The 27,865-nt window shown below is 43.9% G+C and overlaps 1 protein-coding gene across 3 annotated transcripts in view; it reads left to right on the top strand.

Moving 5' to 3' along the window:
* Nucleotides 1-26,809, top strand: part of LOC124010382 (interphotoreceptor matrix proteoglycan 2-like) — a 33,104-nt gene extending 6,295 nt beyond the window's left edge. For 2 of the 3 annotated variants that reach the window (XM_046322769.1, XM_046322768.1), the window contains 15 exons: nt 881-3,738; nt 3,934-4,095; nt 5,505-5,563; nt 5,693-5,713; nt 8,937-9,193; nt 9,501-9,562; nt 13,238-13,439; nt 13,690-15,353; nt 15,632-15,851; nt 16,984-17,194; nt 17,313-17,501; nt 21,635-21,833; nt 22,993-23,072; nt 24,926-24,997; nt 25,411-26,809. In XM_046322769.1, coding sequence (XP_046178725.1) covers nt 881-3,738; nt 3,934-4,095; nt 5,505-5,563; nt 5,693-5,713; nt 8,937-9,193; nt 9,501-9,562; nt 13,238-13,439; nt 13,690-15,353; nt 15,632-15,851; nt 16,984-17,194; nt 17,313-17,501; nt 21,635-21,833; nt 22,993-23,072; nt 24,926-24,959 — 6,218 coding nt within the window. In that variant the 3' untranslated portion in view covers nt 24,960-24,997; nt 25,411-26,809. The remainder of the gene's footprint in view (nt 1-880; nt 3,739-3,933; nt 4,096-5,504; nt 5,564-5,692; nt 5,714-8,936; nt 9,194-9,500; nt 9,563-13,237; nt 13,440-13,689; nt 15,354-15,631; nt 15,852-16,983; nt 17,195-17,312; nt 17,502-21,634; nt 21,834-22,992; nt 23,073-24,925; nt 24,998-25,410) is intronic. The other variant, XM_046322771.1, reaches the window with a different exon arrangement.
* The last annotated feature ends 1,056 nt before the right edge of the window (nt 26,810-27,865 follow it).

Below are 27,865 nucleotides of genomic sequence, written 5' to 3'. Positions count from 1 at the left end.
TTCTGGATCATCCAAATGCTCTCTAGCAAACTTCAGACTGGCCTGGACATGTACTGGCTTAAGCAGGGGGACACGTCTGGCACTGCAGGATTCGAGTCCCTGGCGGCATAGTGTGTTACTGATGGTAGGCTTTGTTACTTTGGTCACAGCTCTCTGCGGGTCATTCACTAGGTCCCCCCGTGTGGTTCTTGGATTTTTGCTCACCGTTCTTGTGATCATTTTGACGGGGTGAGATCTTGCGTGGAGCCCCAGATCGAGGAAGATTATCAGTGGTCTTGTATGTCTTCCATTTCCTAATAATTGCTCCCACAGTTGATTTCTTCAAACCAAGCTGCTTACCTATTGCAGTTTCAATCTTCCCAGCCTGGTGCAGGTCTACAATTTTGTTTCTGGTATCCTTTGACAGCTCTTTGGTCTTGGCCATAGTGGAGCTTGGAGTGTGATTGTTTGAGGTTGTGGACAGGTGTCTTTTATACTGATAACAAGTTCAAACAGGTGCCATTAATACAGATAACGAGTGGAGGACAGAGGAGCCTCTTAAAGAAGAGGTTACAGGTCTGTGAGAGCCAGAAATCTTGCTTGTTTGTAGGTGACCAAATACTTATTTTCCAGCATAATTTGCAAATAAATTCATTAAAAATCCTACAATGTGATGTTCTGGATTTTTTCTCCTCATTTTGTCTGTCATAGTTGAAGTGTACCTATGATGAAAATTACAGGCCTCTTATCTTTTTAAGTGGGAGAACTTGCACAATTGGTGGCTGACTAACTACTTTTTTGCCCCACTGTAATTGTATTCTGTGTCACGTATAATAAACCCTCTTTTTATTCATACTTATATATTCTTTGTTTCTGGGTCCCTTCTTGTTTTCTTCTGTAGACAATGAAGTCATTGTTGTACAGACAGACACCTTCCCAACCTTGCGAGGAGATGTTGACGTCATTCCTGTCATTACTGCAGAGCCAGTTGAGGAGGTCACAGAGATGGTCCCGCCAGAATCTACTGACTCTGTAACTGAAGATGCTGACATCGACGTCACCTCAGAGACCGACGAGACAATACAGGAAATAGGAGAGGACGCCACTACCGAAGCTGCCTTTGACGTCAACTCCGAAACAGCAGTTGAAGTCATTGCTGAGACTAGCGATGAGGCTGTCCAGGAGGTTAATATGGCTGCTGTTGAGGAAACATCCGATGCTACCTCAGATGACACTGTGGAGATCACACCTGAACCTATTGTCACTGTCATCCACGAGCCCATTAATGAGGTAATTGGGAAAATGTATGAGGAAGTAATCTCAAATACCACACACAATACAGTGGAGGAGGCAGAAGAGGCCGCTGCAGAGGTCCCACCAGAAGCTGCCATTGTGATCCCTATAGAGGTCCCATCAGAGGCTGCCGTTGAGATCCCTGCAGAGGTCCCATCAGAGGCTGCCGTTGAGATCCCTGCAGAGGTCCCTTCAGAAGCTGCCATTGTGATCCCTATAGAGGTCCCATCAGAGGCTGCCGTTGAGATCACTGCAGAGGTCCCTTCAGAAGCTGCCATCGATATGTCTGTTGGATCCACAGACAAGGATATCCCAGAACCTGAAATAACATTTATTCCAGAAACTTCTTTGGAGGACATTTCTGAAACCACTTCTGAAGCGCCTTCGGAGGCTGCCACAGAAATCACTTCAGACACCATAGATAAGGAGATCACAGAGGGTGCTACAAAAATCACTTCAGACACCATAGATAAGGAGATCACAGAGGGTACTACAGAAATCACTTCAGACACCATAGATAAGGAGATCACAGAGGGTACTACAGAAATCACTTCAGACACCATACACAAGGAGATCATAGAGGGTACTACAGAAATCACTTCAGACACCATAGACAAGGAGATCACAGAGGGTACTACAGAAATCACTTCAGACACCATAGACAAGGAGATCACAGAGGGTACTACAGAAATCACTTCAGACACCATAGACAAGGAGATCACAGAGGGTACTACAGAAATCATTTCAGACACCATAGATAAGGAGATCACAGAGGGTACTACAGAAATCACTTCAGACACCATAGACAAGGAGATCACAGAGGGTACTACAGAAATCACTTCAGATACCATAGACAAGGAGATCACAGAGGGTACTACAGAAATCACTTCAGATTTCATAAACAAGGAGATCACAGAGGGTACTACAGAAATCACTTCAGACACCATATACAAGGAGATCACAGAGGGGGGGACAGAAATCACTTCAGACACCATAGATGAGGAGATTAAAGAGGCTGCCATAGAGGTCACTTCAAATACCACAGATGAGGAGATCACAGAGGCTGCGGTAGAAGAAAACATCTCTTTGGAGACCATTTCAGACATTGCTACCAAAGCAACATCAGATGATACTACAGATGAGGATATTCCAGAGGATGCAGCAGAATTAACTCCAGACATTTCTCCAGAGGACACTTCTGAGACTACAGATGAGGAAGCTGCAGCAGAGTTGATTCCAAAAGATTCTCCAGAGGACACTTCAGAGCCTGAAGCTGCCATGGAGATCCCTTCAGAGGGTTCAGATGGAGACGTTCATGAGCCCCCTGTGGAGGTAACCTCAGAGGATTCAGATGGAGACGTTCAGGAGCTCCCTGTGGAGGTCACCTCAGAGGCTACCGTAAATGTTGCCCCAGAAGACACTGAAGAGGAGACCCCTGAGATTTTAGAGGAAGTTATCTCAGACGCCACAATGCATTTGATTCTCGAGGCTACTGAGGAGGTCACTCCAGAGGCTGTACTAGAGGATACTTTGGCCACTACTACTAATGAAGTGGTAATAGAGATTGGTCCTGAGGAAGAAGTCACACCAGAAACTTCCGTGAATGCCGTTCCAGAGGATGTAACAGGGATCACTGAAGAAGCAACAATAAAGGCTGAAGTCACTCCTGAGGCTGAAGTAGAGATGAAGGAAGTTACAGTGGAGGTCACCTCAGAAGCCACTTTGGAGGTCACTCCTGAGGTTGAAGTAGAGGTAACTCCAGAATATGTAGTGGAGGAACCTCCAGAGGCTGAGGAGATTACAGAAGAAACTGCAGTAGAGGACAATCCCGAGGTGGAGATAGAGGTAACTCCAGAGTCTACTGAAGAAGTTCCTGAGGAAGCAGAAGAGGTCCCTTTGGAGACTGCAATGGAAGAAACTCCAGAGGCTGTAGAAGAAATCCCCCCAGAGACTGTAGAGATAACGCTGGAAGCTGCTGAAGAAGACTCAACAGAAACTGTAGAAGAAATAGTTTCAGTGACTCCAGAAGAGATAACACCAGAACCTTCAGACGAAGAAATTCCAGAAACTTCAAAGGAGGAAATTCCAGAACCATCAGAGGAGGAAACTCCAGAGGCTTCGGAAGGGGTCCCATCTGAGGCAGTAGACGAGATCATTCCAGAAGCTACAGAAGAGGCTTCCGAAGAGATCATTCTAGAGCCTTCAGAAGCTGCAGCAGAGATAACCACAGAGGCTGCAGGTGAGTCCACTCCAGAGGCGCCACAGGAGGCTGCTGTGGAGATTACTCATGAGGTTACCACTGAAACTGGAATTTTGACGGACACAGAGGAGAACAATAATGGCGATCGTTATAGGGATGCAGAGGAGAACAATAATGGTGGTCGTTATAGGGTCACAGAAGAACCAGAAGAAACAAATGATGACTTCCTGGGGATCCAAGATATCATAACAGAGGTGGAAAACACGGTAAGCAATGATGAGGTTATTATTATTGCAATCAATGAAATACAGAATCAATAATCAAATTGTTACTTCATAAAGGATAGAAGCCTTCTTAAACACACATCACATCCGCTATAGATTAAAGACACTGTCTACTGAAATGAATGAGAGTGAAGTGATATTGTAATGATGTGATCTGTTTTTGTGTCCTGTGTTTAGCTGGGCAATGAGGTCGAGGACATCATGACGAGGCTGTCCACACCCATGAAGGAGCAGGTGGTAGAACTCAGCATCCAGCTGAAGGGAGAGAACTACAACGACGCGCTGAGAGACCCCTCTAGCTTCTACTACCAACGCGTGGCCAAACATTTCACCCATAAGGTACAGTAGAGTTGGTATACTGCGGTCCCCACACAGGCTCTTGGTAAAAACAATTGTTTGGTCCCGTCCTTCTTGACACCCGCTTTTGTTTTCACATACAGGATGTACACTGAGTGTACAGAACATTAGGAACACCTTCCTAATATTGAGTTGCACCTCCGTTTGCCCTCAGAACAGCCTCAATTCGTCAGGGCATGGACTCTACAAGGTGTCGAAAGCGTTCCACAGGGATGCTGGCCCATGTTGACTCCAATACTTTCCTGTTGTGTCAAGTTGGCTGTATGTCCTTTGGGTGGTGGACCATTCTAGATACACACGGGAAACTGTTGCGTTGCAGTTTTTGAAACACTCAAACCGGTGTGCCTGGCATCTACTATCATACCCAGTTCAAAGGCACTCAAATAATTTGTCTTGCCCATTCACCTTCTGAATGGCACACAGACACAATCCATGTCTCAATTGTCTCAAGGCTTAAAAATCCTTCTTTAACCCGTCTTCTCCCCTTCATCTACACTGTTTGAAGTGGATTTAACAGGTGACATCAATAAGGGATCCATCTGTCATGGAAAGCAGGTGTTCCTAATGTTTTCGACAGTGTATTTTACACGATTAACTCTTGCGTGTACAGAGTAGAAACAGAAAGTTCAGAAGAGGTTGAAAGATATCTATATATTGTCTACTGTATCTATTTACTGTAAACAGCTTTCTAATGTTGTACTGGTTATCCGGGCTTGCCAGCTACATACTGTATTCACTGAAGAACAGGAAGAAAGCTGCCTGGAAAAATCAGAGGTCCACCAGTCAGTGTGACAGCTCTGGAAACATGTCCTCTGCTGGGAACCCACAGTGACGAACAGTGTATTCCCATCGCTGGATGTTGCCACCTCACATTTTGGCCTTTTCTCCGGCAGAGCCAGAGTTTATGTCAGAGCAGAGGCCATTAGTTATAGACGTGTCCCAAATGGCCGCCTATTTCCCAATATAGTGCAGTGCTTTTGACCAGGGCCTGATCAGAGCCCCATGGGGCTCGGGTCATAATTAGTGCACTAAATAGGGAATAGGGTGTCATTTGAGATGCAGACATACAGAGAGGATGAATAAGTAAACAACAGGACAGAGCCTTACTGCTCCTGGCCAAGAGGGGAAAGAAGGGAGGTGGCACAGATCCTAGAGGACAGCTTTAGCACACGGACAGCCACTACACAGACTTGGACAGGGGACTGACTTGATTTTTGTCTATACTGCAGTAACTGAGAATGATATCGCTAACTGGTGGCGTAAAGGATTCGCAGTACTGGTGTAGATGCAGGCATGTCTGGCGAACAGGGTGGATCTTTTCCATTCTCCTGAGAAAAACTCCAACTTGAAGTGGTAATTAATTGTGTTATCTTTTCATCGTTCTCATCTAGATTGAAGATGCATTTGAAAGGTTACCAGGATTCAAGAAGGTCTTTGTAGTTGAATTCAGGTAAGCGTCATTAGCAGCTATAAAACCATTGATCTACTACCTATAAAGCATAACATTTTAATTGAATAGGCAATATGCTATTTCAATATTCAGTTCTAATATTTCTTTGTCTTTTCCAAATGTGTCCAGGCCTCAGAAGGACCTCCAAAGGTAAGCATGTTTTCTTTCTTCTGACCCAAATAACTGTCTCACAAGGTTTACATCCAGTTGGCTACAGATGTTCATGCGAATATTTTAAAATCTGCATAAAAACCACATGCTTGTTGCGGATAAAACGGTGTGCGCGATGATGTAGTGCACATGGAAATAACTTTTGCATTTAAATTCCCATGTACTGAATAATAAATCCAAGTTAAATGGGTTTCCCTCACAACTCTAATGATGTTTTTTTCACCACAAAACAAATGTTGCATTATATAGTGAATGTGCCCACTATGACTTCGGCACGTGCACTCTAGCCAACAGATAGCATATACAGCAGGCTACTTTAATGATGAGATTGTTATGGATAATCATTTTGATTTGTCAAACGGCAGCCAGCCAAGCATCGATCATCATGTCACCAGAATAAGACCCTCAATATTTATCAATGTATTCACATAGAGGCGTTTCCACCGCCATATCTCGCATAATTAACACCCACCTTGTCTAGCGGATTTGTTTTGTCGACAGATTTACCGACAGATTTGCTGTTCCCATCAGGCCCGTCGTGACATTTTTTATCCAACACGTACTTTACTTTACATAAAAAGGATGGCTGGAAACCTGGTTACTGTTAATGCATTCACATGTCAGGATTTATAGCTCCTAAATCCATGACAACGACCACTGACACACACATTACAGTTGATGACGTCCTGGAGAGTGCTGTAATAACAGGCTAGATACCTGTGTGAAAGTGCACTGGAGCGTGATAAATCCATCTCATTGCAATGCTATCACTCCCAGTTCAACCATTATGACTGCACAGTTGAGCTAACCCAAATCCCACTGAGTCTATCTCACATGTGTATCTACTAATGGGATATGCATGTGCATCTGTGTCTTGCTGAGCCAAAGAACCAAGCCTTTACCGTACCTACTGCATGGTTAGATGTTTTCTGCTGACTTGCCACAGTCTTCAGATCAGTTGTTCCACACTATGTTTACCAGCATTACAAACATACTTCCAATGCCTGTCAATCATTATAGCTCAGTGCATCGGCACCATTGCAGGCACGAAAAGCACAAAAAACAAAGCTAAAACATGTGATTCCTTTTGGCTACATGTCACATTGGACTTCTATGTGTTTTCTGTTAGTCGGCGTCTTTATATTACACGAGTTCTGCAACACTCCAGTTTACAGTTAATGGCCTTGCAATGGTCAATCACCCATCGCTCACCCCGCTGGCCCCCTGCCAGTCATGATGATGAGATTAAAGGCAGAGCTTTATGACAAGATCACTTTTCTCCTGACTGTCAACCAGTACGGAGGCTCCAGGCCAGATTCCCCCGCAGGTTTAGCCCCTCACTGGTTTCCCCTACAAACTGGCATCGTGGAAAACTAAACGTTGCGAGCACAGTGAGGCCTTTAAACCACCTTCGGCTCTTCACAGTTTGTTCTGCAGGTCATATAAATCCCTGTTAGCATGCAACCTTTAAACGGAGCTGCCAGGGAATTAGAGCTGAAGGAGAATTGGGCTGTCTGGGGGGGAGAAAGGGAAGATGGTCATAAACTGACCAGGTTCTCCCACACTAGGGGGAAATATTATGCCTCAGAACTCAGTATCTAGATTAGGATATAGCTTCTCCAAGCTAGGACCACTTTAAAGTTCCAATGCAGCCGTTTTTATCTCAATATCAAATCATTTCTGGGTAACAATTAAATATCTTACTGTCATTGATTTCAGTTGAAATAGTCAAAAAGAAACAGAAATATCTTCTTAGCAATGAAAAATTTCTCAAGCGAGAATTTCCCTCGGACTGTTTGGGAGTGGTCTGAGTTAGGAGGGAAAACTGAAAACTAGCTGGTATTGGCAGAGGTTTGAAACCCTCTTTCTAATTGTTCTATTAAATAACTGACCGCATGGTGATGGAAAGACATAAGCTCCGTACCACCAAAACAGGCAGAAATTTCAGGCTGTCTTTTTAAACAGCTCTTACACTTAAAGGGCATAATTATCATAATTTTCACAATTTCACAGTAAAATTCCAACCTCATTTTGTGGAAATATCTATAAAACACAGGAAAATCACATTTTTACTGCACTGTGCCTAAACTAGGACCTCTTTAAGTTAGGACCTCTGTAATAATTAAGCTAGGACCTCTTTAAGCTAGGACCAGTTTAACCAACACAATCACTAATTATGTTTTCACAGCACTTTCCCTAATTTTTATGACTTGTTTTAAGTATTTTTTCAGCTCCTATAATGTTTTATTATGTCCAACATGACATGATGTCTTATTATGTGGCATCTACAGACTGGGAATCACTTGTGATCCCTATGAGAGCATTATGACTGCATTACAATTCATTATACCTGTGGGCTCTAAGTAAAGTGTAACAATAATTTATACTTGAGACATTTGAGCCATGCAACCTTATCCAAGATGAGGGCACCCCTCTCTGTTCCTCAATGTGTTTCTTTGTTCCTCAATGTGTTTCTTTGTTCCTCAATGTGTCTCTCTGTTCCTTATTGTGTCTCTCTGTTCCTCAATGTCTCTCTCTGTTCCTCAGTATGTCTCTCTGTTCCTCAATGTGTCTCTCTCTCTGTTCCTCAATATGTTTCTCTGTTCCTCAATGTGTCTCTCTGTTCCTCAATGTGTCTCTCTGTTCCTTATTGTGTCTCTCTGTTCCTCAATGTGTCTCTCTGTTCCTCAATGTGACTCTCTGTTCCTCAATGTGTCTCTCTGTTCCTCAATGTGTCTCTCTGTTCCTCAATTTGTCTCTCTGTTCCTCAATGTGTCTCTCTGTTCCTTATTGCGTCTCTCTGTTCTTCAATGTGTCTCCCTGTTCCTCAATGTGTCTCTCTCTGTTCCTCAATGTGTCTCTCTCTCTCTGTTCCTCAATGTGTTTCTATGATCCTCAATGTGTCTCTCTCTGTTCCTCAATGTGTCTCTCTGTTCCTCAATGTGTCTCTCTTTTCCTCAATGTGTCTCACTGTTCCTCAATGTGTCTCACTGTTCCTCAATGTGTCTCACTGTTCCTCAATGTGTCTCTCTTTTCCTCAATGTGTCTCTCTGTTCCTCAATGTGTCTCTCTGTTCCTCAATGTGTCTCTCTGTTCCTCAATGTGTCTCTCTGTTCCTCAATGTGTCTCTCTGTTCCTCAATGTGTCTCTCTGTTCCTCAATATGTCTCTCTCTCTCTATCAAATGAATATTGCTCCTCTAGGGGTATCTTGTCTGTGGTAGTCCACTACGCAGTGACTCTGGAAGTGGACGGGGCAGGCATCAGTAACGAGACCATGGACTACATCAACCTCCAGTCCAATGTGGTGGAGAAGTCTTACCGTGACGCCGTTGAACGCCCCACTGTGGTCTACACCATAACAGACTTCCGAAACTATATCACTGAAGCCCTGCACAAGGAGAACTTCATGAGCAACACAACTCTGGATGTAGACCCCGACTCACTGCAGCAAGAGCAAGGTAGGTCTACAGACCGGCTAAACTGTACAACAGGTGGTAATGAACTCTGGTCCTAGAGAGCTACATTATGAGAAGGCTTTTATTCCAGCCCAGAACTAACACACCTAACCAGACTAATAATAGTATTGAGGATTAGTTGATCTAGTACAATTAAGTGTGTTCGTGCTGAAACAAAAGCTTGCTCAGAGAGCAGTCCTCCAGGAACAGGGTTGGCGACCACTGCTAAATAAGGGTTTAGTCCTGGGAGTTGTGTGAAAAGGTCAAAGGGTTCTCCAGTTGATTTGTGTACGACTGTTTTATTTTCCAGTTGATAACTTGTTTCTGGGAGGGAGACCCACCACCAAACCAGAAGAGTCCAATGACATGATGGTGAGTGAGTGTCAGTTCACTGCTCCACATTGTCCTGAGGAACATTGCATCCTTTTAGCAATATAGTCAACTGAATATGTCGTTGATGACATTGCTAGTTCAATGTGTGTTGGTGTGTAGGCTACACTAAAGGGAATGCAATGAAAGTCATTTGTTGCTAAAGTTGCTTTGGAAAATGGAATTCATACCCAGCTGTCTCAGTTCAGTAAAAGTCTGTAAAAATAGTCAAGTCCATTTTCCACCAAACTATTCTCAAGACGCAAGTCAGCATGCCATATTAAGCAAACAGTTGTGTTCAATCACTAAGAAATATAGAAAGAAATCTGGTTCGAGTGGAAATATGACATGGATTTATTACGCCCGAATGATTAGCTTTTCTCATAGACGGCACTGTAATTACAAAGACACATTTGACTGGGAACAAACGTAATAATCTCAGAATTTACTCCCTCAATTTTTTCCTATTTTTTCTCATCCTTTATTAAACTGATTTACAATCTTGTTTAGGCTGAATGTCCTTGTCCAATTTGTCTTGACTACCATGTGTTCTCTCTCATTCTCTCAGGTAATGGCAAGCTTCCTAGGGTCTAACACAGGCACAAGGCAGTTACTGGTAGTTAAAGATAAGCACATCTGAAGTCCATTCGTTATTAAATGGGTCCACTTTGACCAAACAGAACTTTATTGTTGTCCTTAGGGCATAACACAACTTTTTGTTTATCCTGTGGTGAAAGACAATGACGCTCTGCTCATTTGTGTGAACACAACCTGGTTTGACGGTCTCTCTGAGTCACATGTCTGTTTGCAGGAAGCCCATTTTCATTGTGGAAGATGAAGTGTGTGTGTGTGTGTGTGTGTGTGTGTGTGTGTGTGTGTGTGTGTGTGTGTGTGTGTGTGTGTGTGTGTGTGTGTGTGTGTGTGTGTGTGTGTGTGTGTGTGTGTGTGTGTGTGTGTGTGTGTGTGTGTGTGTGTGTGTGTGTGTGTGTGTGTGTGTGTGTGTGTGTGTGTGTGTGTGTGTGTGTTTCTCTGTCCCTTGAGCAGGACATACTAATACAGAACATATGTTGAGGTTAAAAGGCCTGTGTTGTTGCATTCATTCATATAGGGCATCTGTTGCTAGCGATGTATATGTGAATTTCACTCAGATTTAGTTTATCGTGAGCTATTTTGTGTTTCTGAATATTTACTTTGTGAAGCACACATATCAAACATCTGCACACATATCAAGGGCTACAACATCTGTATCTGTACTCAACTCTTGTGAGAAACACTGCTACAACTCAACACTCTGCTACAACTCAACCTTGTGACAGAGAAACACTCTGCTACAACTCAACCTTGTCAGAGAGAAACACTCTGCTACAACTCAACCTTGTGAGAGAGAAACACTGCTACAACTCAACCTTGTGAGAGAGAAACACTCTGCTACAACTCAACCTTGTGAGAGAGAAACACTGCTACAACTCAACCTTGTGAGAGAGAAACACTCTGCTACAACTCAACCTTGTCAGAGAGAAACACTCTGCTACAACTCAACCTTGTGAGAGAGAAACACTCTGCTACAACTCAACCTTGTCAGAGAGAAACACTGCTACAACTCAACCTTGTGACAGAGAAACACTCTGCTACAACTCAACCTTGTGAGAGAGAAACACTCTGCTACAACTCAACCTTGTCAGAGAGAAACACTGCTACAACTCAACCTTGTGAGAGAGAAACACTGCTACAACTCAACCTTGTCAGAGAGAAACACTCTGCTACAACTCAACCTTGTCAGAGAGAAACACTCTGCTACAACTCAACCTTGTCAGAGAGAAACACTCTGCTACAACTCAACCTTGTCAGAGAGAAACACTGCTACAACTCAACCTTGTGAGAGAGAAACACTGCTACAACTCAACCTTGTGACAGAGAAACACTCTGCTACAACTCAACCTTGTCAGAGAGAAACACTGCTACAACTCAACCTTGTGAGAGAGAAACACTGCTACAACTCAACCTTGTCAGAGAGAAACACTCTGCTACAACTCAACCTTGTGACAGAGAAACACTCTGCTACAACTCAACCTTGTCAGAGAGAAACACTGCTACAACTCAACCTTGTGAGAGAGAAACACTCTGCTACAACTCAACCTTGTGAGAGAGAAACACTGCTACAACTCAACCTTGTCAGAGAGAAACACTCTGCTACAACTCAACCTTGTCAGAGAGAAACACTCTGCTACAACTCAACCTTGTGAGAGAGAAACACTGCTACAACTCAACCTTGTCAGAGAGAAACACTCTGCTACAACTCAACCTTGTCAGAGAGAAACACTCTGCTACAACTCAACCTTGTCAGAGAGAAACACTGCTACAACTCAACCTTGTCAGAGAGAAACACTGCTACAACTCAACCTTGTCAGAGAGAAACACTCTGCTACAACTCAACCTTGTGAGAGAGAAACACTGCTACAACTCAACCTTGTGAGAGAGAAACACTCTGCTACAACTCAACCTTGTCAGAGAGAAACACTGCTACAACTCAACCTTGTGAGAGAGAAACACTCTGCTACAACTCAACCTTGTGAGAGAGAAACACTCTGCTACAACTCAACCTTGTGAGAGAGAAACACTGCTACAACTCAACCTTGTGACAGAGAAACACTCTGCTACAACTCAACCTTGTGAGAGAGAAACACTCTGCTACAACTCAACCTTGTGAGAGAGAAACACTGCTACAACTCAACCTTGTGAGAGAGAAACACTGCTACAACTCAACCTTGTGAGAGAGAAACACTGCTACAACTCAACCTTGTGAGAGAGAAACACTGCTACAACTCAACCTTGTCAGAGAGAAACACTGCTACAACTCAACCTTGTGAGAGAGAAACACTGCTACAACTCAACCTTGTGAGAGAGAAACACTGCTACAACTCAACCTTGTGAGAGAGAAACACTGCTACAACTCAACCTTGTCAGAGAGAAACACTCTGCTACAACTCAACCTTGTGAGAGAGAAACACTCTGCTACAACTCAACCTTGTGAGAGAGAAACACTCTGCTACAACTCAACCTTGTGAGAGAGAAAAACACAACTAATCTGCAGCTGCAGCTAGGGAGGCACAGAGGGCCGGCTTTTGTGTCCAAATGTATCTTCTGCGTGCCAGTGCAATTTCTTTCCACTGAAGTTAGTCTGGATAGAAGGATGAATTTCTACTGTAATTCATAGAAGATGTTGAGGATCATTTTCTCCCCCCACTTTGACTTCTATAAGGGCTGTTGAATGTATACGTGATCATATCTGTCATCCTATGCATGTGCTTTTTGATCTGTGCATGGGAAAATGTAGGTATTTATGTATGCATGGGTGGTGTAGGTCTATATAAGTCTATGTAGTTCTATGTACTGTAGTTGCGTGTGTCCATCCTTGGGGCATGAACAGCCCAGGTGTATCATCCGGGCAATTCCCGTTTAGATTTAGGATTATCTTTCCTCTAGCCAGCCTAATCTAGTTATATTGTTGACATTTTCTATGTCTGCCAGCTTCCGTTTTGGCTAAAGGTAGACAACAATACACACGGACGTTCATTTAAGTGTGACTTACTAGACGTACATTTCTCTAACGTCAGTAGAATGTAAGAATAATGTCAGTGCACTTTTATCAACCTTTGTCTTTTCTTCCTGGTGTGTCAGGACAATGTTCTGGCTGCTGAGAAACCACCAGATGCTCCTGGCCAAGACTTGGATGTCAGCGACATCTTCCTGAAGAAGGATGATTTCCTGTTTCCTGTGGACCCTTTGAAAGGCTCCGGGAGCGTTGTGGCCAGTGAAAATGATGTGTTCGTTCTGGATGAAACCACCTTGCCACCCAGCACCACTGCTGTCCCTGCAGAGAGTGAGCTGTCCTGTTTCTACTTCCTAAATCACGAGACCACATTCACATCACCTTGTATACTATCAACCACACAGTAACACACAACACAAAAAAACACATTCAAATCTGATTTAATAGAGTTTTGAAACCATTTAACCATTGTTAATATCATGGATTGTCCTCTATTCTGTTTTCACTCTGTTTCCCTTCACTGAAGAGAAGGGAGATTCCGTATTCCAGTAACAAAGCATGTGTTTTCCTGTTTTTGTAGATAATGGAAATATTGAAGAAGAGGGATTTCTTCTCAGTAACACTCAGCAAGACTCTGATACTCCCAATGGGGATGGTGTGGTCGGTGCTGGAGGCTCCTCTACCTCCTCCCCTTCACAACCACAGACCACAGAGGCCCCGGTCCCGGCACCTCCCAGAGTAAACCCAGATTTGGATGTTGGCTCTGGCTCCGGCTTCTCTGGGGATGACCAAGGGGCTGACGTCGTCCCATGGTTTCCCGTGACAACTGAGGAGACAGACTACATAGAGGAGGAGGAGGATTCTGTAGTGTGGGAGGTGCATTTACCAGATCCAGAAGTGGAACCGAAGGAGGAAGAGAAGAAGGAGGAGGAGAAGGGGGAAGAGATCACCGAATCTGTCCTGACTGAATCTCCAGAGGATATGGGTCCTTTTGAGTCCCATCCAGAATCTGCCCCAGTTGAAGAAGAGCCACAATGGCTTTTCTTGGACAGACTGCCTGTGACCCAAGACATTAGTACCCGACCTGACTACACGACCACAGCTGAAGCCCCTGTGTTCTGGACCGCAGAGACCCTGACCGTGGAGCTCTCCATGCAGACGCTGGAGGCCTCTGGGATTTATGACAATTATTACCCAAGCGAACCATTCACCATCATAGCACCAGTCACTGATTATCCCTATTCTCAGTTTTACACCACTGAGGCCCTGGTGTTGGAAGGGCCAGCAGCTGAGACCCATGGTCCTGTTGAGGAGCTGTCGGAGCCAACCAGTCCGATAGAGGTTGAACTCCCCACAATCACTGAGTCACCTACCTTCATAGACATGGAGCTGTTTACAGTCAAGGAGTCCATCTTCGATATGATCACCTCCGAACCACCAGAGATCGAAGCCTTCACCAACAGACCTTTACTCTTGGTGCCCGATCCTGAGGGTGAAGATGGAGAGGTGGAGATCTTGGAGGAACAGGGAGCAGAGGTCACAGGGCCCTTGGCCACAGTACTCCCAGCCCTTGACATCTCAGAGGAGGACCTAGCTGAAGATCAAATCTTTGTTGTGGCTGCAGGTACAGCAGCCCCGGAAGTCATAGAGTCTCATAGCATCTTATCCCCCGAGAAGGAATCTCCCTTCTCTCGTATATCTGACTCTGTACCAGAAGAGGAGGAAGCCACACACCATCTAGCCACCACAGAAATAGCACCACATGGTGACATTGAAATCTCTGAGACACCTGAAATTGCCCCAACAATCCTTCCTCCATTCTTCCAGCCCACATTCAGACCCACAGAAAACCTGCTTGGGGCAGCAGAAGAGTCAGATGTTAGCATTGAAGAAGGAGATGTTAGCATGTCGCTAGCACCCCCTTCCCCAGCTCACGACAAATACGAACTAGAAGTCGGCACTTCAATCCAAGCGGTTGGAGACCCCGCACCAGACTCCCCCATGTCGGAAATTGACCTCACCTTCAACGTGTATGACGGAACGAGTCACATGGACGGGGACAGCAGCGGGTACTCCAGCATCGCCCACGGATCAGACGTGGGCAGCATCGCCATGGCGAAGAGCCCTGGCAAGGATCTGATGGTGTTCTTCAGCCTGAGGGTGACCAACATGATGTTTTCTGAGGATCTCTTCAACAAGAGTTCCACAGAGTACAAAGCCCTGGAGCAGAGGTTCCTCGAACTGGTAAAGGATATATGGGATTATGTGCAATAACATTGGGGTATGGGGGCCATAAATGAATGTTCAGTATGCATAGAGATGGCCTTCTCAAGTACATTTTACAGTTTTCATTGCTGTGAATGTTGTAATATGTTGCATATAATGGATTCTGTAGTAGAACTTTCTAATGAACTGTTTCCATTGTTATTGGATTTGTCACAAGTAATACAGTACCTGTGGGATACAGTATATCTTGGTGTTTTGGGAAGCATAAAGTAACAATGTCTCTTTCTCGTCTGTAGCTCGTCCCTTACCTGCAGTCCAACCTCAGCAACTTCCAGAACCTGGAGATCCTAAATTTCCGTAACGGCAGCATCGTGGTGAACAGCAGGATGAAGTTTGGGAAGCCCGTCTCTCGGGGGGTCACCAACACTGTCTACCTTATCCTAGAGGACTTCGCTAACTCAGCCTTCCAAACCATGAACCTCTCCATAGACAAATACTCACTGGATGTGGAATCAGGTAAACCTCAGCTACAAACAAGTGATACTTGAGTCTTGAGTGATGTTATTCTGCAGTGAGAGTAGGAAATGCATGAAATCATGTCAACAAGGACTCATTGTTGTGAAGCTGTTCCTGACAGTAATGTCCGTTTGGTGGCTGATCTTCTGCAGCTGAGGTTTCATTATTGGATCTTGAAAGATGTGAAAGTCGACAACAGAAGCAATGGCATGCTGACCTAACCCAAACCTCTCACATTAACACATCAGCAGGAGATTGCTCTATTGAGTCATTGAAGTGAGATGACTCTCTAGTTATGAATCAAGTTGTTTTCTCAACACTTTGTAACTCAAAGAGCCCACGAAAATAACATAACGATCTCAATGTGTCAATGGCTTTGATACTGTGGTCCCGGGGATGGTGATCTCATGTGGTTGACACTTCTGTTTGGGCTACGGTTGCAAAATTCCGGGAACTTTCAATAAATTCCCTGCATTTACCAAAATCCCGGTTGGAGGATTCCAGGAATCAGGAGGGATTAAGCAGGAAATCCAGAATCCTCCAACCAGGTCTTCTGGAAAACCTGGGAATTTTGCAACCCTCGTCTGGGCAGATGTACAATGTGACCAGCAACAGTACTGTACAGTATGTGTCATAATGAGGATGAGTCACCATGGTGTTATTCTATAAGGCCGGCTGGGTCGTTATAGTAAAATCTGTGTTGTAATCTGTCTGAGCCAATCATAATCATCTACTGTAACACTGATGCTTAATCATGTCACATCATGTAAAGTCTCCACAGGGCATCGGATTAGAAAAAGACAAAGGTATTTGGTTAAGCGTTAAGGTTAGAGTTAGAGAGTTAAGGTTGGAGCCAGAGTTAGGGTTAGAATACTTTGCTCTTTTCTAGAATGTTCTGATAGTGACAACTAAAGTGCTCTGGGCACGTCATCATCAGCCAATTTACGACTAAAGTCTGAAACATTCTAACATATATTTTCTGTGGTGTATTTATGTGTTATTTTAGAATTAGTGGGCTTTAACCACCATCACCAGCACAGTCAAACCACCATCCCTGAGTCACCAGGTTCTCAGATGGTAGAACTGAGGTCACACAAAACATGTTTGTTTATGTTTTCTTTGTCGTTGCCAGGCAACCAGGCAAACCCCTGCAAGTTCCAAGCGTGTAATGAGTATTCGATGTGCACGGTGAACCGCTGGTCCGGGGAGGCGGAGTGTGTGTGTGACGCGGGTTACTTCAGCGTGGATGGACTGCCGTGCCAGAGTATCTGTGACCTGCAGGAGGACTTCTGTCTCAACGATGGGAAGTGTGATGTCATCCCCGGCAAGGGAGCCATCTGCAGGTGGGTGGGAGTTTAGTTAAGGACACTGACATGATGAATTCACTATAGGCTTATGTGTGTATGTGTATGTGTGTGTTTGAGATGCATATGGTTCTAATGCTGTTCTGTGTGGTTCTAGATGTCGTGTTGGAGAGAGTTGGTGGTACCGCGGTGAACACTGTGAGGAGTATGTGTCAGAACCTCTGGTGGTGGGCATCGCCATAGCGTCGGTGGCTGGCTTCCTATTGGTGGCCTCTGGGGCAATCTTCTTCCTGGCCAGGACTCTGAGGGACGGTTATGACAAGGAGGATTCAGAGGATCCTCTACGGTAAGCAGCAGACTCATAAACCCAGAGGGAGAAGGAGTAAATCTGATTATTTACCTGACCTCTTGTATTTACAGATGGATTACGATGTGTTATGGTTATTTAAGATATCACTGCAGTGTTGCTTGTAATGTTATCTGATAATATTTTGGCTTCTCTTGCCTTATAACTGCAGGAGCATTCAAAAGTTTGGACACACCTACTTATTAAAGAGTTTTTCTTTATTTTTACTATTTTCTACATTGAAAAATAGTAGTGAAGACATGAACACTATGAAATAACACATGGAATCATGTAGTGATCAAAAGTGTTAAACAAATCAAAATATGTTTTATATTTGAGATTCTTCAAATAGTCACCCTTTGCCTTGATGACAGCTTTGCACACTCTTGGCATTGTCTCAACCAGCTTCACCTGGAATGCTTTTCCAACAGCCTTGAAGGAGTTCGCCACATATGCTGAGCACTTGTTGGCTGCTTTTCCTTCACTCTTCGGTCCAACTCATCCCAAACCATCTCAGGTCGTGTGATTGTGGAGGCCAGGTCATCTGATGCTGCACTCCATCACTCTCCTTCTTGGTCAGTCCCACTAAGTGCAAACCAGATGGGATGGCGTATCACTGCAGAATGCTGTGGTAGCCATGCTGGTTAAGTGTGCCTTGAATTCTAAATAAATCACTGACTGTGTCACCAACAAAGCACCATCACACCTCCTCCTCTATGCTTCATGGTGTGAAAAGCTATCATCAATTCAAAGGGTGACTACTTTGAAGAACCTCAAATATAAAATATATTTAGACTTATTTAAAACTTTTTTGGTTACTACATGAGTCCATGTGTGTTATTTCATAGTTTTGATGTCTTCACTATTATTCTACAATGTAGAAAATAGTACAAATAAAGAAAAACCTTAGAATGAGTAGGTTTGTCCAAAATGTTCACTGGTACTGTATGTAGAAGTACTTAATTGGGTTAAGAAATACTATACTGGTGCGTAGACAGACAATAAATGTAGATGGTTGTCCTAAAATGTTTTGGTTAAGTGAAGCTTTGTGCATTGTTAACGGGGTGCTTGACCGAGAATCTGTCTGAGAGAAAGAACTATGAGAGCGTGATTAGCGTCTCAGACTTCCTTGGCAGCCATGTTGTTTTTGATTAACCAATCAGGACATGTTTATTGAGAAGTATCAAAACAGTGCTGATTGTATTTAGAAGCACCGAGTTGCAGGATCAACAGTATATGTGTGTGTGTGTTTGTGTGTGGATGCATGTGTAGGTGTGTGTGATTGTTTTATGAATCAGTGTGTGCCTCGACAGCTGTCCTGAGTTTAGCCTGCCTGCTTCTAGTGACACAAGGCCTGGTCTCGACAGATAGACCTTGGGCCAATGCCCATGTTAGCACTATGGGCCCTTCTAGCAGCCCCGCCCTGCAGTCTCCCACTGTTACCAATAAACTGTCCACAGACTGCTAGATTGGACTCCTGACCAGTTCAGTGTGTTTCTCATATGAGTGTTTAGCTCATGGAACATGGCGTACTGTATTATGTAAAGACTGTATCTGATAGAGAGAGAAATAAAGAGAGAAGGAGAGAAAAAGATATAGAGAGGGAGAGAAATAAAGAGAGACAAATAAAGACAGAGGGAGAGATAAAACAAGAGAGGGTTGAGAGAGAGAGAGAGAAAGGGAGAGAGAGAGAAAGGGAGAGAGAGAGAAATAAAGAGAGTGAGAGAAATAGAGAGAAATAAAGAGAGAGGGGGAGAAATAAAGACAGAGGGTTGAGCGAGAGAGAGAGAGAGAGAGAGAGAGAGAGAGAGAGAGAGAGAGAGAGAGAGAGAGAGAGAGAGAGAGAGAGAGGCCAGTACACTAGAATAACATCATGTGTGTTGCATGCCATCAGGTTGACATCCTGTTTAGATTGGACAGGACACAATGTCACTTCCCACCCACTGGCATAGGTCATCACGTATCATGCCAACCCCATACGGCTGTGGGTGTGTTTGTGTTTGTATGTGTGACTCACTTGGCCGCACCGCAAGTACAGGCTGAAATGTTATTGTTCATCATTATTACCGGTAAGTAGACAGAACACATCATTCTCAGTGGTGTGACACCAGCCACCTTTCTATTGCATCAGACAACATGTATTTTATTTCACCTTTATTTAACCAGGTAGGCCAGTTGAGAACAGCTTTATTTAACCAGGTAGGCCAGTTGAGAACACCTTTATTTAACCAGGTAGGCCAGTTGAGAACACCTTTATTTAACCAGGTAGGCCAGTTGAGAACACCTTTATTTAACCAGCTAGGCCAGTTGAGAACAAGTTCTCCTTTACCACTGTGACCTGGCCAAGATAAAGCAAAGCAGTGCGACAAAAACAACATCACAGCGTAACATATGGGATAAACAAACAGTCAATAACACAATAGAAAATCTGTATACAGTGTTTGCAAATGAAGTAAGGAGGTAAGGCAATAAATAGGCCATAGTGGCGAAGTAATTACAGTTTAGCAATTAACACTGGAATGATAAATGTGCAGATGAGGATGTGCAAGTTGAAACACTAGTGTGCAAAGGAGCAGAAAAAAACAAATCCAAGATGGGGATGAGGTAGGTAGTTGGTTGGATGGGCTATTTATAGATGGGCTGTGTATAGCTGCAGCGATCGGTAAGCTGCTCTGACAGCCGATACTTGAAGTTAGTAAGGGAGATATAAGTCTCCAACTTCAGTGATTTTTGCAATTCGTTCCAGTCATTGGCAGCAGAGAACTGGAAGGAAAGGCGGCCAAAGGAGATGTTGGCTTTGGGGATGACCAGTGAAATATACCTGCTGGAGCACGTGCTATGGGTGGGGGCTGCTATGGTGACCAGTGAGCTGAGATAAGGCGGAGCTTTACCTATAAAATAGTTATAGATGACCTGGAGCCAGTAGGTTTGGCGACAAATATGTAGCGAGGACCAGCCAAAGAGAGCATACAGGTCACAATGGTGGGTAGATATGGGGCTTTGGTGACAAAACGGATGGCACTGTGATAGACTGCATCCAATTTGCTGAGTAGAGTGTTGGAGGCTATTTTGTAAATTACATCGTCAAAGTCAAGGATCGGCTGGATAGTCAGTTTAACGAGGGTATGTTTGGCAGCATGAGTGAAAGAGGCTTTGTTGCGAAATAGGGAGCCGATTCAAGATTGAATTTTGGATTGGAAATGCTTAATATGAGTCTGGAAGGAGAGTTTACAGTCTTGCCAGACACCTAGGTATTTATAGTTGTCCACATATTCTAAGTCAGAACCGTCCAGAGTAGGATACTAGGTGGGCGGGTGCGGGCAGCGATCGGTTGAAGAGCATGCATTTAGTTTTACTATAGTTTAAGAGCAGTCGGAGGCCACGGAAGGAGAGTTATATGGCATTGATATGGCATCCTCATTTGGAGGTTTGTTAACACAGTGTCAAAAGAAGGGCCAGATGCATACAGAATGGGGTCGTCTGCGTAGAGGTGGATCAATTAATCACCCGCAGCAAGAGCGACATCATTGATATGTACAGAGAAAAGAGTCAGCCCAGAGGTCCGGACAACAGGCCCTCAGATTTGATACACTGAACTCTATCAGAGAAGTAGTAACCAGGCGAGGCAATCATTAGAGAAAACAAGGCTGTTGAGTCTGCCGATAAGAACACGGTGATTGACAGAGTCGATGAAGACGGCTGCACAGTACTGTCTTTTAACGATGGTGGTTATGATATCGTGTAGGATCTTGAGCGTGGCTGAGGTGCACCCGTGATTTGGGTGAAGGAGAGGCGGGGGTGGCGGGTGGAAAGCGTGGCCAGCCGTAGAGAAATGCTTATTGAAGTTCTCGATTATCGTTGCTTTATCGGTGGTGACAGTGTTTCCTAGCCTCAGTGCAGTGGGCAGCAGTGAAGAGGTGCTCTTATACTCCATGGACTTTACAGTGTCCCAGAACTTTTTGGAGTTAGTGCTGCACGATGCACATTTCTGTTTGAAAAAGCTAGCCTTCGCTTTCCTAACTGACTGTGTATATTGGTTCCTGACTTCCCTGAAAAGTTGCATATCGCGGGGACTATTCGAAGCTACAGGATGTTTTTGTGCTGATCAGGATGTTTTTGTACCTGTTTCACAGAGATCGGGACAGTGTGCCATCCTTAGAGAGAGCCACCAAGTTCAACCCCATGTATGAGAGTGATGTGGCCACGGCAGAGTACTACAGACGGTACGAAGACGACGTGCCGCACCACAGTACGGGCAGCGCAGACCCCTCTGTGGACTTCTGCAGTGACGAGATACTCCAAATCTACGACAACTCCGAGCTCACCAGAGAGGTACGTAGAGGCTGTCTAAGTGGTTGACTGCTGGGAGGACTGTAAGAGAGAGACAGACAGTTGGCAACAGACTGTCTCCCTGGGGGATTTCTAGGAAGGTCATTCCAGAACATTCCAGGGACATTAAAGTTGTTAGATGTTTTTCAAGTAAATACAAGAAGGTTAGAGCTAAAGTGTAAAGTACTGTGAAACTGTTAGTACTAATTGGTAATTATACACTGGAGTACATTATACATACATGTGGTATTGTGGTATACATGTGGTATATAGGACCTACGTAACATGAAGTGTTACCAGAGAGCTTTATCAGCAATCAACTTTAGGTCTAAATAAGGCACTGTAACACGTGTGTATGAGATTCTATTTTCACCCTGAGTCTTTAGCTTCAGTGCTTATGGTGGAAGAGTAGTGCTCGTCCAGACACCAGCATTGGGCAGGCAGTACGGAAACCAACACAAATCCATCGGCCTTACATCAACCCCTAATATTACATAACCGTCTCACTCTCTCTCTCTCTCTCTCTCTCTCTCTCTCTCTCTCTCTCTCTCTCTCTCTCTCTCTCTCTCTCTCTCTCTCTGTCTGTCTGTCTGTCTGTCTGTCTGTCTGTCTGTCTGTCTGTCTGTCTGTCTGTCTGTCTGTCTGTCTGTCTGTCTGTCTGTCTGTCTGTCTGTCTGTCTGTCTGTCTGTCTCTCTCTCTCTCGCTCTCTCGCTCTCTCTCTCTCTCTCTCACATACACACACACCTCTCTCTCTCTCTCTTTCTCTCTCTCTCTCTCTCTCTCTCTCTCTCTCTCTCTCTCTCTCTCTCTCTCTCTCTCTCTCTCTCTCTCTCTCTCTCTCTCTCTCTCTCTCTCTCTCTCTCTCTCTCTCTCTCTCTCTCTCTCTCTCTCTCTCTCTCTCTCTCACACACCTCTCTCTTCTCTCTCTCCTCTCTCTCCTGTCTCTCTTTCACTCACTCTTTCCCCCCACATTATTCTCTCTCTCTACCCCCACATCTCGCTCTCTCCCTCTTTCTTTCTCTTCTTTCTTTCTTTCTTTCTTTCTTTCTTTCTTTCTTTCTTTCTTTCTTTCTTTCTTTCTTTCTTTCTTTCTTTCTTTCTTTCTTTCTTTTCTTTCTTTCTTTCTTTCTTTCTCTCTCATTGTCTCTCTCTCTCTCACAGCAAATTCAGGACCGCCTAAGGATAATTGAGCTGTGTGCCAAAGACCGTCAGTTTGCAGACTTTGTACGGCAGCATCAAGTGTGAGTTGTTGTTGCTGTCTGTCTGTCTGTCTGTCTGTCTGTCTGTCTGTCTGTCTGTCTGTCTGTCTGTCTGTCTGTCTGTCTGTCTGTCTGTCTGTCTGTCTGTCTGTCTGTCTGTCTGTCTGTCTGTCTGTCTGTCTGTCTGTCTGTCTGTCTGTCTGTCTGTCTGTCTGTCTGTCTGTCTGTCTGTCTGTCTGTCTGTCTGTCTGTCTGTCTATTGCAGTGTGTATAGCCAGACTACAGTAGGCTGGCCCACCTGATACACTAAACCTCCTGCTAGCTGGAGATTATGTACTTTCAGCGTAGTGCTGAGCGGTGAGCCAGGGTTCAGACTGTCAAATCTCTCCTTACCTTGGGGCTGGGAGGACAAGACAGGACACACGTCCTCTGTATGGTCATGGTCACCCCAGACCTTGGAAAGGGAACAGAGCAGACTAGAATGCAGCAGACTACAGGAGGCCTTTCTGTCTGGACTGGCCTGTCTGTTTGCCAGTGGTGTGACTGGAGCCGGATACACACTTCACACAGTATGAGAACCTCTATACAGGAAACGTCTCCAGTCCAGACTACCTGTTCCAAAACCATTAGTGGAGCTATTTAGACATTCAGTTGTAGAGTTTCTGTTTCACTGGCCTTGTGTCAGCTCACTTATGGTCTGCATCCCATAGGGCACACTATCCCTACAAAGTGCACTATTTTTGACCAGAGCCCTATGGACCCCAGTCTATAGTGGTGCACTTTATAAGGAATAGGGTGCTATTTGAGATTCAGACCATAGTCTGTCTCTTTCTATGGAATGTTCTAGAGTATGGAAGGTTCTAGAGTATGGAAGTTCTAGAGTATGGAAGGTTCTAGAGTGCTCAGTAAGTCAGACAGAGACACAAGCAGCTGGGGCCGTGAGGGCGTCAGTCATTCACCTGTTCCAGGTATTAAGTTCCAGACAAAAACACCACTGCAGGATGGCCAAATACTCAAGTCAAATCACATTTTATTTGTCACATACACATGTTGAGCAGATGTTATTGCGGGTGTAGCGAAATGCTTGTGTTTCTAGCTTCCGACAGTGCAGTAGTATCTAACAATTAACAACAATACACACAAATCTAAAAGTAAAAGAATGTAATTAAAGAATATATAAATATTAGGATGAGCAATGTCGGAGTGGCATAGATTAAAATACAGTAGAATAGAATACAGCATATGAAATTAGTAAAGTAAAAATATGTAAACATTATTAAGTGACTAGTGTTCCATTATTAAAGTGGCCAGTAATTTCAAGTCTATGTATATGGAGCAGCAGCCTCTAAGGTGCAGGGTTATGTAACCAGGTGGAAGACGCCTAGTGATGGCGATTTAACAGTCTGATGGGCTTGAGATAGAAACTGTTTTTCAATCTCCCGGTCCCAGCTTTGATACTGGTTAAGTTCCTTCCCAGCTGTAAACAGTGGAAAAGGAGAAGAGTTGGGCCAGTCAGAACCGGGATAGCTAGGACGGTCAGTTCAGGTACACTTCTGGTCTAGAGATACTACGGCCAGTCTGCTGTACAAAGAGAATAGACAGAGTCTTTGTGAAAGGCAGATGGAAGGAAACCCAGTAAGGATAATAGTCTTTGGGCCTGTGTAGAGCCAGTCAGAGGAGGCAAACAGACCAAGAGAAGGGAGGGGGTTGGAGACGGTTCATAGGCCGCATCAAGCATCCCTCTTCGAGGCAGAAAAATAATATTTTAAAGTTGACAGGCATCCCCAGGGTTGAAGTGTTGTGTACGGTAGTGTGGTTTGTGTGCAATTTTGAGCCACTTCGGTCACTGTCAAAAGCCTCAATCTAATCTACTCCTGTTGTGTGTGTGCTGACAGAGCGCTGGACAGAAGAGCGAGCTCTGAAACATAGGAATGCTGGAGAGCCAGCTGATCACTGTGAACCTCAAGGTACTTTATTGTTGATTCCTGACATGTCTAGAATGGTCATAGAATAGGCCTAACCTTAGCTTGTCTTAAATATACTTTGTACTATATTGTCATTGATTCCGATAGGCAATGTGTAGTTGTTGCGATATTGTCTGTAGATAGTAGTAAGCCACAGTGTGCTGTCGTAGCTGGGTTTAATAGCTACAAACTATCTACATTTAAACTGTAAACCTCACTTCTGATAGATTACAAACTATCTACATTTAAACTGTAAAGCTCACTTCTGATAGATTACAAACTATCGACATTTAAACTGTAAAACTCACTTCTGATAGATTACAAACTATCTACATTTAAACTGTAAAACTCACTTCTGATAAATTACAAACTATCTACATTTAAACTGTAAAACTCCCTTCTCTCTTTCCTTTCAGAAACATGCCTTTGTCTTTGACTTGAGAAAGAGGAAAGTGTCTTCTGTTGCCATGGTGCTTCTGATGGACTCTGCAGGATGACCAGATGAAGAGGATGTATATTTAAAGGACATCTTCTCTATGAGGCGTGATGTGTTGTGCTGTTGCAACGTGTCACTGACTCTATTTCTATGACCTGATCTTTTTCTAAAGGGGGAGTGCACTGTAAATACTTTGATTTTTGTTGTTTCATTTTTTTCTTCGGTTATCACAGCCATCACCTTATCCTATGAGCTAGCCTCCTGCTCAGCTAGCCATCTAACATCTAGATACAGTTACTGTCAAAAAGGTTCGCTGCATTTGCACCTCTTACTTGCACAAATCTGTGAACAAACAACAAACAGACTTCAATTGTTTTGTCCTTAGTTAGTTTGGACGTGTGGGTCCCTTCCTACTCTGTTCTCCCTAATCATGGTCTTCTTCAGTGCCTTCACTTGGTTTCAGTTAGCATTGTGGGGTGTTGTGTCCTGAAATGTAAAGCGGCTGCTGGCAGGACCCTTGAAGTTCACTGGATGTCACTGGAAGGCTACTGTCCTGCATGGAAACTACTGGTTTAATCTATTTTGTTTCCACATAATTTCAACCCTCAAATTCAATGTGATGAAGTTTAACTGTTTGGAGTAGAAAAGAGAAATCAACGTAAGAGAAATTCAGATTTTGTTCACCTAACTTTGAACCTAAATCCAATGACTTGGTGACATTTTTTGTTGATTCCACATTGAATTCACGTTAGTTGACAACTCAACCAAATGTAAATCAAAACTAGATGTAGAACTGACATCTGTGCCCAGTGGGTACTGACTGGATGGCACAGGCTAACGCTATATAGCCTCCACTGAAATGATCAAATATCCTGGTTGCTGTACTTACTTGAACATGATTTTTGCAAAAAGTTGTAGATAATCAATTGTGTAGACATAAATTCATTGTGTATTTAACTGTTGGAATGAATATAGATTGATATACTGGAATTGTGATTGTTAGTAAGCCCTTTTGGCCATAGCCAATAGCCCATGAAAACATGTTTCTCTGAGTTTTCTCATTTCTCAAATCTGACATCTGCTGCTTTGGGTTAGTCCACGTATCCATGACGATCCCAAGCAACCATGACGATCCCAAGCCTTTGTATATATCAGGAGTCGACTGTATTCATCCACATGTTTTGATGAACCAAATGTCCTGACCCATTGAAAAAGGGGTTAAATGTGTACGTTGTCTCTGTTGATGTGTTTTCTATGTTTTCTCATAGTTCAGAGACTAACAAGACAACGGGGTTATGATCTGTGTTCTGTATGTTAGACTTACTGGATGAAAGCCAACAGGCACTTTTTGTAATAAAATGGCAATATTTTTTACAATATTATAATGCACATGTCATTTTATCAAGCAAATCTATATTTATCAAGCCTTGATATCATTGTACACTGAGTATACCAAACATTAGGAACACCTTCCAAATATTGAGTTGCTGTACAGTATTGGTTTGTTCTGGAATGAAAGTAAAGTGGCCAACGTCAATAACATTCCTTTGCTTTTGCTCTGTATATTTGAGGTGCAAACATTCTTGGCACACAGATCGCTCCATGCTGAATGAAGTTGACATTTAGGTAATCTTTGAGATTGGCAGTCTGCCTGCGTTGGACACAGCCAGTAGCTCACTTAAATACAGAGTGACATGTAACCTTACCACACAGCTAAGGTCACACTTAAGAAAGATATTTACTCAGTGTAGAAGCTTACAATGATTTAAAGTAACAATGACTTACAGTAATTAAAGTCCAACGTTGTTGCTGTTGGTGGACAAAACATGTCTAACCGACCAATCTGATTCCACGCTTCAAGACTGCTTCGATCACTTGGATTGGGATATGTTCCGCATTGTGTCCAACAACAACATTGACGAATACGCTGATTCGGTGAGCGAGTTCATTAGAAAGTGCATTGACGATGTCGGACCCATAGCAACGATTACAACATTCCCAAACCAGAAACCGTGGATTGATGGCAGCATACGGGTGAAACTGAAAGCCGGAACCACTGCTTTTAATAAGGGCAAGGTGACTGGTAACATGACCAAACAGTGTAGCTATTCCCTCCGTAAGGCAATCAAACAAGCTAAGCGTCAGTATAGAGACAAAGTAAAGTCGCAAATCAATGGCTCAGACACAAGAGGTATGTGGCAGGGTCTACAGTCAATCACGGACTACAAAAAGAAAACCAGCCCAGTCACGGACCAGGATGTCTTGCTCCCAGGCAGACTAAATAACTTTTTTGCCCGCTTTGAGGACAATACAGTGCCACTGACACGGCACTAACAAAACTTGCGGACTCTCCTTCACTGCAGCCAACGTGAGTAAAATATTAAAACCTGTTAACCCTCGCAAGGCTGCAGGCCCAGACGGCATCCCCGGACACG

The sequence above is a fragment of the Oncorhynchus gorbuscha genome, linkage group LG23, assembly GCF_021184085.1.
Source record: "Oncorhynchus gorbuscha isolate QuinsamMale2020 ecotype Even-year linkage group LG23, OgorEven_v1.0, whole genome shotgun sequence".
Classification (NCBI taxonomy): Eukaryota; Metazoa; Chordata; class Actinopteri; order Salmoniformes; family Salmonidae; genus Oncorhynchus; species Oncorhynchus gorbuscha.
This window is presented reverse-complemented; position numbering and strand designations above follow the sequence as displayed.